We start from the raw sequence: 11,573 nt of genomic DNA, 5'->3' as shown, positions 1-11,573 counted from the left end.
CGAATCATTTGAGAGGAATGTTTATTGTAGCCTACCCATGATGTGGGATAGAAAAGAAGCACAACCCACAACGTGTGTTTACCATTTAGTTCATCAAACCAAAAACATTAAAAGCTCCCATACATCTTCATTAATGGCCTCTCATAACAAGATATCATGACAGAAATGTGTTTGACGTTACAGACATGCAGAAACATGTGGCTCTTGAAGTTGGTAACAGCCAGATCTATCTACACCGACTACATTGTAGTCGTTAAAGTATCCACTAACAGAGGACCAAAATTAACCCGATAATTCAGGGTATATCATATCAATTCTTAAATCTTTAATATCATACCATTGTAAAACTCAAGTTTGAATTAATTTGACAGACACACAAACAAAAGCTGCAAACACAAACCTTTAACATTCTTGACAGGGTAACCCATCGTTATCAAACTGTAGTATGTCAGTCAGTATAGAGTAAGAAAGATAAATCTGTGCTGCATTATATAATAGGGCTATACAGTATAGGCTTGTGCTTGGATCAGGATTCAGTCCCTGATCAATCATTGGTCAATAAATAATCATTTTAAAAAAAGGTCATCAAGAGTGATTAAGGTGGACAAAACTTCAGGTAGGCCACAGCAAAGTGCTCAACATGACACCTGACATGATATAAAGAGAAAAAAGCAGTAACATATCACCCGCATAATACAACCGTTAGATTTGATATGGAAGGACATGGTTACACATACAGTATTAACTGATGATAAAACAATGAATATGGTTGTGCATAATTCAGGGGAAGGGATTTCATGTCACATTCTCAAACTCTAATGTGTTGACTTCAGTGTTGATGACAGACAGGCAAACAGACAAACCCATAAACATGGTTCGGAGGACTGAGAAGAAAAATGCAGGAAACAGGGAGTTTCGGAATAAGTGAGGGGAAGAAAATACCAAGGGGACCGAGGAATAACATAGGAATGTGTTTCCTGGCCATGTAACCTGACCAGAAGAAACTCTGGGCAATGTTGATGATAAGGAATTGACTGAAGCACGAGAAAAAGGGTACTAGCAGTAGACTGTAGTGACACATCTGAGGGAAGCACATAAACCGTTTTGCCTGCCATTCTCACACACAAGAGGAACTCAAAAGGATAGCAAAGAGCTTGGAAAGAGAACCAGAAATGACAACAGAGATACCAATTTTAGGCCTGCTACAAAAGCCGTAGCTACGCTGAGACTGGTAACCTCATAACTAACACATTTGACAGTGCAAACAACTCCATTAAAAACAGGATTGTGTGTGTCGTGTCACACATTCTGTAGTAGTTCAGTTAGACAGCAGAGCCTCTAGTTTGTGAGGATAAATCCTGAAATGCATTTACACAGGGAATGCATCATAGCCACACACAACAACCCCCCCCATCTGAAACCACCTCCTATCTGTTGTACAGTAATGGTGCAGAGGCCAGAGAGTGACGAGTCAAGCCTCTATGTCCGGACCTGGAATTTGCCAGCTTTGGTCATGTACTTGATGCCTTTGAATGGCTTGTACTTCTCCCCGTACATATCCAACCGATTCACCTTCAGTCCTGGAGAAGAACAAGGAAATTAAAAAGGAGAAAAGGTGTCACATTGCTATTCAAAAGGTATTTCTACAGAAAGTCATATAAAACGTTGATTTTGTCACTGAAAGGGTCGTAAGATACACGTAAACCCCTTTTGGAAACAGATACAAACCTCTCTGAGGATCAGATAGATTAAATAGAGATTGAGTATCTTGTTTCTATCTAATGGGAAAAGGTGTCACTGTGAATGAGCTGTGTGGATGTCATGTGATTGTCTGCTGAGCATGCTTTGTAATATGGAGTTAGTAGATAGAATATTAATAAGATCTGATCTAGGGTTAGATATTTATTTAGTCCCTGATATGATTATGGGTCAAGTAAACTGATACTAAATCAGCTGCTAAGTGGCAACGTCTACTCTAGAGTGTAATAACCAATTATGATAAAGATGTGTGTATACTACTAATCATTTGTGGGGGTTCTTATATTAGTCAGTTAAACACAATTGTGTAATGTATTTTTGTTGTTGTTGCATATACCAACTTCCACTGAGACACCTGCGGGGAGTGGGGTCACGGCCAGGGTCACCACTGTACAGCCCCCCTGGAGCAATTAGGATTAAGTGCCTTGCTCAAGGGCAGAGCAAATGATTTTTTACCTTGTCAGCTCCAGTATTTGAACCAGCAACTTTTTGGTTACTGGCCCAACACTCTAACCTCGAAGCTACCTGTGTGTGTGTGTGTGTGTTGTTTTACCAGAGAGGGCCGACTGTTGGATCTTGAACTGGATGTTGATGGTCGGGTTCTCGTCTGGCTTGGAGGCCCCTGCCTGCAGGCTCATAGAGCCTTTTAGACTCGGCAGTTTCTGAGGGTTGATCTTACCCACGTCCCACGACAGGAGCTGCATAGGGACAACACAATATCCTCACAATGTTATTACCCCACATAGGGAGAAGGGTATAATTATGACTACACAGAGGTGGGTGGGGGGAGAAATCAACCATTCCATGGAATGTATGACCACTGACCCTTATGTAAGTTTACATCATACACCACCACCTGGTCGGGTTAATCCATATCGGCACACACACACACGCATACATGCACTCCCTTCCCCACCACCTTACCTTAGTGACAGGGTCGAAGGTGTATGTCCCCTGGGTGGGGTTGAGGTTGGTGTTGAGAACTCCACGGGGCAGCTGGCTGCTGACCAGAACAGCCTCTACTCCCTTCCCCATGGTCTGCTTGGGGCCCAGGGTCAGCTCAAAGCGGCCCTGAGAACTACCCTCCCTGAACGTGATGTTGTGCTTGACGTACACTGGGATGGCCACCAGACTGAGGGGCAGACACACAGAGTGTCAGAAGAACACAGGTAGGACAGACACCGAGACAAAAACATCCCAGAGCACACTGAACAAAGTGTGCCAGTGACTAGGACTAAATTAAACAAGTGAATCATTTGCTGCGCAGATGTCAGTTTGTTATTACAACTTTTAAAAATGTGAAACTTGTTACTAAAAATTTGGAAATACAAATGTAAACTGTCAGGGTCATACTGGCGTTGGTGACAAATATCGCAAAACCAGAAGAGATAATGATCCAATCTATACCAAGACACTGCACTACATTCCTAAAACTATACTACTTACATCTAATGCTTTGTCAACTGGATGTTTTGAGAATTAAAACATCCATTTAACAAATTCATGTAAACATTCAACCAAACACGGGTCTTCATCTAGCTAACACTTTAAAACAACTCTAGTTTTGGGTCGAGTCACAACTACAATGTCAATTTACTTTGAAATACCTTGCTGATCTTAATGGGTGGAGACTAAAATTAAGACAACGACAAGAAAAAGTAAACATTCAGAAAATGGGAAGCAAGCAGACGTGTGTGTTATGCCTTAAGCACATGCACAACATGGCCAAGACTATGTGGACACCCCTTCAAATGAGTGGATTTGGCTATTTCAGCCACACCAGATGCTGACAGGTATATAAAATTGAGCACACAGCAATGCAATGTCCCATGACAAACTTTGGCAGTAGAATGGCCCGTACTGAAAAGCTCAGAAACTTTCAATGTGGCACCATCATAGGATGCCAACTTTCCAACAAGTCAGTTTGACAGATTTATGCCCTGCTAGAGCTGCCCTGGTCAACTGTAAGTGCTCTTATTGTGTAGCGGAAATGTCTAGGAGCAACAACGGCTCAGCCGCGAAGTGGTAGGGCACACAAGCTCACAGAATGAGAACGCCAAGTACTGAAACGCATAAAAATCATCTATCCTCAGTTGCAACACTCACTACCGAGATCCAAATTGCCTCTGGAAGCAACAGCAGCACAATAACTGTTCATCAGGAGCTTCATGAAATGGGTTTCCATGGCCGTGCAGCCGCACATAAGCATAAGATCACCATGCGTAATGCCAAGCGTTGGTTGGAGTGGTGTAAAGCTCGCCGCTACTGGACTCTGGAGCAGTAGAAACGCTTCACCATCTGACAGTCCGATGGACGAATCTGGGTTTGGTGGATGCCAGGAGAACGCTACCTGTTCGAATGCATAGTGCCAACTAAAGTTTGGCGGAGGAGGAATAATGGTCTGGGCCGACTTTCATGGTTCGGGTTAGAACCCTTAGTTCCAGTGAAGGGAAATCTTAGCGCTACTGCATACAAGCGAGGTCCATACAGAAATGGTTTGTTGAGATAGGTGTGGAAGAACAACTGGGTCATGCAGAAAGACAATGATCCAAGACACAATCAAGTCAACATGAAAATGGTCCAAAAGCAACAAATTTGAAGTTTTGGAATGGCCTAGTCAAAGTCCAGACATAATCCCAATTAAGATGATGTGGCAGGACTTGAAACAAGCAGTTCATGCTTGAAAACCAACAAATGTCAATGAGTTAAAGAAGTTAACTCAGTGACAAGGGTGGGCCAAATGTCCTCCACAGCGATGTGAGACTGATCAACTACTACAGGAGGCATTTGGATGCAGTCATTGCAGCTAAAGGTGGCACAACCAGTTATTGAGTGTAAGGGGCAATTACTTTTTCACACAAGGGAATTGGATTTTGCATAACTTTGTTAAATAAGTATCTTTGTCTTGTTATTTGTAAACTTATGTTCCCTTTACCATTACCACATCTGTTTGGTTGAAGATCTGATAACATCCAGTATTTTTTTTTTAAATGCATAAATAGAGAAAATCAGAAACGGGACAAATACTGGTTAAGGCACTGTATGTGGTATAATATTTTAAATCCAGTGTCAAGCCTGAGAAAACAGAGCAGAAGACTAGAGGAGAACAGAGCTACTGACTTCTGGGAGCTGACGTGGTAGGAGAGCAGCCGGAAGTTTCCATCTGGGGGGATGAAGGAGAGGATCCTCTCCGCTTCCCAGCGCTTGAACCTCACACACGGGTGGAAGCTCACATCATCCAGCAGACGAGGGTTCTGTGACAGGATCAAACAGGGGTATCAAGACAGAGAGAAAGAGAGTGGGAGTGACAGAAACCGATAGGACCATTTTGACACAGTTAACTTCAGTATGTTATACAGAGAGGCAGAGAGTGATCGGCTATTTGCAGGGGACAGGATTGGAGATAAACGATTGGCTATGGCTACAGCGGATCCGGCTCGCCAGCCCATTCAATCTGTTCAGCGGGAGGTTTGAGTAAAAAAAAAAAGTATAATAAAAAAAATCTAATAAATAAAATAAATATACAGTACCAGTCAAAAGTTTGGACACACCTACTCATTGCTCAGCATATGTGGGAACTCCTTCAAGACTGTTGGAAAAGCATTTCTCATGAAGCTGGTTGAGAGAATGCCAAGAGTGTGCAAAGCTGTCATCAAGGCAAAGGGTGGCTACTTTGAAGAATCTCAAATCTATTTTGATTTGTTTAACACTTTTTTGGTTACTACATTATTCCATGTGTTATTTCATAGTTTTGATGTCTTCACTATTATTGTACAATGTAGAAAATAGTCAAAATAAAGAGAACCCTTGAATGAGTAGGTCTCCCCAAACGTTTGACTGGTACTGTACATACATTCACACTCCTCTGCGTATTTATTTTGACTTCTACATTCATATGGATGCTACCATAACTACAGATATTCATGAACAAATCCTGAATAACTACGAGTGAGAAAGTTAGAGGCATAAATCCCCCCCAAAAAATGCTAACCTCTGCTGTTATTGGCTGGTAATGGTAGGAGGTTTTCGGGGCGTGATAAGCTATATATACACAAAAGTATGAAATCAAGCACACAGCCATGCAATCTCCATAGACAATCATTGGCAGTAGAATTGCCTTACTGGAGAGCTCAATGACATTCAATGTGGCACAGTCATAGGATGCCACCTTTCCAACAAGTCAGTTCTTAAAATGACTGCCCTGCTAGAGCTGCCACAGTCAACTGTGTGTACTGTTATTGTGAAGTGTGAAAGTCTAGGAGCAACAACGGCTCAGCTGCGAAGAGGTAGGCCACACAAGCTCACAGAACGGGACCGCAGAGTGCTGAAGCGCATAAAAATGGTCTGTCCTCAGTTGCAACACTAACTACAGAGATCCAAACTGCCTCTGGAAGCAACGCCAGCACAAGAACTGTTCGTCGGGAGCTTCAAGAAATTGGCTTCCATTTCCGAGCAGCCACACACAAGCCGAAGATCACCATGCGCAATGCCAAGCATTGTCTGGAGTGGTGTAAAGCTTGCCTCCATTGGACTCTGGAGCAGTGGAAACGTGTTCTCTGGAGTGATGAATCACGCTTCATCATCTGGCAGTCTGACAGACGAATCAAAACGCTGACTGCGAGCCTGGCCTAATCGCTCAACATCAGTGCCCGACCTCACTAATGCTTTTGTGGCTGAATGGAAGCAAGTCCCTGCATTTAGTGGAAAGCCTTCCCAGAAGAGTGGAGGCTGTCATAGCAGCAAAGGGGGGGGGGGGCAACTCAATATTAATGTCCATGATTTTGGAATGAGATGTTCAGGAAGCATTTTGTCATGTAGTATTTGTGCATCTATACTTTCCACTGATCATTAAACATGATTCATTCAGAATTATCATGGTAGCATCAACATTAATGTAAAGTGTTCGCTTTAGCGATAAGGACATCCCCGCTGGCCAAATCCTCCCCTAACCCGGATGATGCTGGGCCAATTGTGCACCCCATCATGGGTCTCCTGGTCATGGCCGGCCTCGACACAGCCCGGGGTCGAACCCCGGTCTGCAGTGACTCCTCAATACCACTGCGCCCAAGATATTATATTCGTATTTACAATAAAAGTGACTACAAAATGACAATACATAATTTACCATTCATTTCTATTGGGCCCAACACATCCAAAAAGTTCTAAAAAAATATGTGAATTTGTCCAAATGACATCCTCAAATATGGGGACTAGATACAAAATGCATTCATTTCTAAAATGGTAAAACAGTTATGAAAACAGCACTACAAAAAGGTGACATTCTGTTCTGTCGCCTCATAAATAATTTGATCTCAAATACAAAATTATGGTGTGTAGAGACAAATTTAAATATTATTTGCGGCAAAAACAACAACAACAAAAAAACTCTTGAACATCTTAAATTATACTGAACAACAACCGAACAATTTCAACAATTTTACTGAGTTACAGTTCATATAAGGAAATCAGTCAACTGAAATCAATTCATTAGGCCCTCATCTATGGATTTCACATGACTGGGCAGGGGCGCTGCCATGGGTAGGACTGGGAGGGCATAGGCCCACCCACTTGGGAGCCAGGCCCAGCTAATCAGAATGAGCTTTTCCCCACAAAAATGGATTTCTTACAGACAGAAATACTCCTCAGTTTCATCAGCTGTCCGGGTGGCTGGTCTCAGACAATCCCGCAGGTGAAGAAGCCGGTGTGGAGGTCCTGGGCTGGCGGGGTTACCCGTGGTCTGCGGTTGTGAGGTTGGTTGGACGTACTGCCAAATTCTCTAAAATTATGTTGGAGGCGGCTTATGGTAGAGAAATGACCATTCAATTATCTGGGAACAGCTCTGGTGGTCATTCCTGCAGTCAGCATGCCAATTGCATAGTCCCTCAAAACTTGAGACATCTGTGGCATTGTGTTGGGTGACAGAACTGCACATTTTAGAGAGTGGCCTTTTACTTGAGAGAAATAAGCTTTTTGGGCGTATGGAACTTTCTGGGATATTTTATTGCAGCTCATGAAACATGGGACCAACACTTTACATGGTGCATTTTACATATTTTTTGCTCAGTAGATAGAAAGCATGCAAAAATGATCATGAACCTATATTTTCAAATAACTGCAATTTTTTTCTGGCCCGTAATGCATTTGACGAAACAAATTGCCCCCCCCCCCCCCCCCCAAAAAATATGGAATTTCAAAATCACGATGTGGCCCTCGAGACAAAATGACTGCCCGCCCCTGGACTAAAGAGACTGAGCGAAAGAGAGGACTCACCATGAACGAGAGAGTGAGGTCAGGCATGCCTGTTAATTTCACACAGGCATCAATCACCCCCTGGATCTCTGCTGTGATAGTGGAGCCTAACAGTGTGTGAGAGAAACAGAGAGATGGAGAAAGAGAACAACTCAATCAGAAAGTCAAATTCTGTGTTGGTTATTTTTAATGGGTCAGGATAGATTTACAGGAGAGCGTGATGGGGCAGTATGCCTACCATACCTGATTTATCGATTATGGCATCAATCTCCTCCACTACATCAAAGTAGGCCTCGTTGTTTGTGTACTTCACTCCAGTGCGTCGCCATGGCACCACAGACAACTGGCCAGTAGGGAGCTGCTCCCCTACATTGGTACTGCCTACAAAACAACAGTCAAATATATTGACACACAAACAGGATGCACACATTCAGATAGTTGTGTACAGTGACATGGGTCTAGATGCAAAGTTTAAAAATAAATCATAGCCAACTCCCACTGCCAATAATCTGTAAATAAATAGAACTATTGATGAACACATATGTCATGACTAGGGGCCAGAGTTTTTCCTGGTCAAGTTGCGTTGTGTAATACTAGGATGTTGAGGTTGTTATGGTCAGGAAAAAGTGATGACATAGTGACTGTGCAGAGGCAAACTTGGTCATCTTCAGGTACCTGTGATGGTGTTGACCACTGTGCGCAGGATGGTGGGCGGCTTGATGAGCTCTTTGAGGATATTGGACTCTGTGGCCAGGGGGAAACCATTGTCCAGCATCTCCTCTAGTAGCTCATATACTACCACCACATTGTCCTTGATCGCTGCCTCCGTGCACACCCCAAAGTAGTCCTGACAACAGGGAGGGAGTGAGAGGTCAGGGGAGGGAGGGATCAGTTGAGGGAATGGAGAATGAGAAGAGATTTTTAACTAAATGAATTACAACATTTTAAAAAGTAACACTTTAACTTAACAATAAGACAATCAGTAACTCAAAAGAAACAGTTGGATTACATTGCAAGGTAGACTTAGGGTGCATTCGTAAATTCCCTCTGGCCATCTACTCCGATTTCAAAGCACTCTCGTTTGAGTGTGCCAGAGCGCAGAATAACTGATGCATTTACGAAGTCTCAACACCTGTTGAATATATGGCCGGTGTCAGTAAACGTCGGCAAAAAGCGTAATTAAATTGTTGCCAGCAGCACAGTTAGTCACCAAAGCTCTGGATAACATGAAAACAGCCTAACCAGCTCTGCTAGGGTGAAAGAACTGGTCAGAGTGAGGTGTTCTCTCATTTATGTCTGGAAGTAGCTAGCTAACTTTAGTCAGTTAACCACTACGGGATCAGTGTCCCTAACCCAGGACAGTTGTTGCTCAATTTGCGATAATGTGACTAGAATGACGTTGTAAACAGCTAATTCCGGGACATAGACATGTCTAATATGGGCAGAAAGAGCAAAAAAATACCATGCTATTGTTTGAGGATAGTGCACAACAAAACACTTATCACAACAACTGGTTTGATACATTCACCTCTGAAGTTAAATAATGTACTTACATTCTTACTCCGATTTGTCATCCTGAGGGTCCCAGAGATAAAATTAAACAGTTTTGCTTGATAAAATTGATTTTTATATTTAAATGTAGGAACTGGGTTCTACGGTTTGACCCCACTGCTTGGTTCTACAGTTTGACCCCACCCCCCAAAACCTTTTGCACACACTCTTGTGGACAACATCTAAATTACATCTAGAATCCTATCCCTATTTCAAAGATGATTGAACAAAAAAAATATATATATTATTTTTTTTAATATTATCTTTTACCAGATCTAATGTGAAAATGTGAAATTCATGTAGTAGAATATAACACAAGTGTTTCCTTCCACAATTGTTTCCTTTCAAATGGTATCAAGAATATGCATATCCTTGCTGAGCTACCGGGAGAGTTGGGAATGTCATTTTATGCGAAAATTGAAAAAAAAGTGCAGCTCTGAATTTACGAACTGACAATCTGACAACTCTCTAAATTTACAAACGCCCTGAGCACATGGAGCGCACTTGGCACTCCAGAGTGAATTTAGGAACGCACCAAGGTGATTAAGAACCTGAACATGTGAAAGTGAATGGACGAAAAGTAAGTATACCAAGTCCAAGTACAAACCTGGAATGTATCAACCACCCTGTGTAAGAACTCAATGACAAAGAGCGGCGGCACCTCGCTCTGAATAACTGCCACAAAGTAAATGCGGTGCCTTAGCACACTGATTAGGTAGTGGTGTGGGGTCGGGATGACTGGGGGCACGTTCTCCGGCTCGCTGGCGCGCTCTTGCGCCTCGAAAAAATAGTCGCACACGGAGCGGCTCACAACGCTCTTCCAGTGCTTCTCCAGGAAAATGTCCCCCGAGGAGTTCACGAGGAACAGGCTGTGTATCATTTTGGCTGGAGGGTGAGACAGAAAAATAACAAATATTTAGCTAGCGACTCAAACGATTCTAGCTATACCATACTTGCAGTTGGAATACAATATAAATTTGAGTTACATAGCGCTTGTGGTACTCTCAATATAGACATACATCTATGATGAGTGACAATGTAAATTGTGATGTGGAGAAAGGGATAGGACAAGTCACAGGCGACACCGTTTCATTAAATATTCGGCTGTGCTATCAGATTCCGCCGTGGGCGGCCGTAATATCAGTAGACATGCACACGAACCTGTGAAATAAGATGACTACAGATGATGGTGATATATGGTGTTTTACTGGACGATAGGCCTGCCTCTGTATTCTTACAACATCCCCTACTCACCGTTGTCTTGTGACAGCAGGCGAGCGCCGTCATACAGCGATGATGAAAACGGAATTATTCATGGCTTGCGCTCAATATTTGAGTGCTATTCCTTTATATTTATAACGTGTAATTACTTACCGGTGTCAATCTATTTGTGTTTTCGTCTCGCTTTCGTCTTTTTTCAATGAAAGATTAGAGAAGGCCGTCGCTTGTTCTCAGTTAGCTGGCCTGAATGACGAGAAATCTGACACCAGATAGGACCAATCGGAGACGAAAAAAAGCAAGAATGCCCTCCTCTCCCAAATAGTGATTGGTCCATAGTGCGGAGGTTCGTGCCTGTCAGTACTACTCGGAACTCAATTGTAATTGGACAACGCCCAGTAAACACAGGCTGAACATGCACCTTGATTGGCTAAACGGTACCGTCGTGTCTGACATTTTGTGTCAAGACATCGTCCACGGATCATATCAGATTTCATTTTGTGGATACATTTTGTGGATACAAAATATATATATTTCCAATGAATAAAATGTAATGGAAAATAATTTACTTGGTTACACTGAAACCACCATGTATCTAATCTATCAAACCCATAGCCCATGGGAGGGGTAAAATCTATATATTTTTTAAAGTGTAGGCTTTTTGAATATACATGTGTATATAATTTACATCATTGGCACTTACATACTGTATGTGAAATGGAGATAAATTGGCCTACTGTTTATTCAGAATATAATTGGTCCCTTTGGTAGTGTTTTCCATATGTGAGTCTGTAAAT

General features: G+C 42.5%; 1 protein-coding gene across 1 annotated transcript; it reads right to left on the bottom strand.

Moving 5' to 3' along the window:
• Positions 1-1,410: 1,410 nt before the first annotated feature.
• On the bottom strand, positions 1,411-11,043 carry LOC115111769 (AP-3 complex subunit mu-2). Its single transcript, XM_029638177.2, has 9 exons — positions 10,933-11,043; positions 10,166-10,443; positions 8,683-8,854; positions 8,251-8,388; positions 8,029-8,114; positions 4,879-5,012; positions 2,683-2,890; positions 2,312-2,456; positions 1,411-1,580 (listed from the first exon to the last, which is right to left on the bottom strand). The coding sequence occupies exons 2-9, from the start codon at positions 10,436-10,438 to the stop codon at positions 1,480-1,482; spliced, it is 1,257 nt and encodes a 418-aa protein (XP_029494037.1). The 5' UTR covers positions 10,439-10,443; positions 10,933-11,043; the 3' UTR covers positions 1,411-1,479.
• Positions 11,044-11,573: the final 530 nt, after the last annotated feature.

The sequence above is a fragment of the Oncorhynchus nerka genome, linkage group LG27 (genome assembly GCF_034236695.1).
Source record: "Oncorhynchus nerka isolate Pitt River linkage group LG27, Oner_Uvic_2.0, whole genome shotgun sequence".
Lineage (NCBI taxonomy): Eukaryota > Metazoa > Chordata > Actinopteri > Salmoniformes > Salmonidae > Oncorhynchus > Oncorhynchus nerka.
This window is presented reverse-complemented; position numbering and strand designations above follow the sequence as displayed.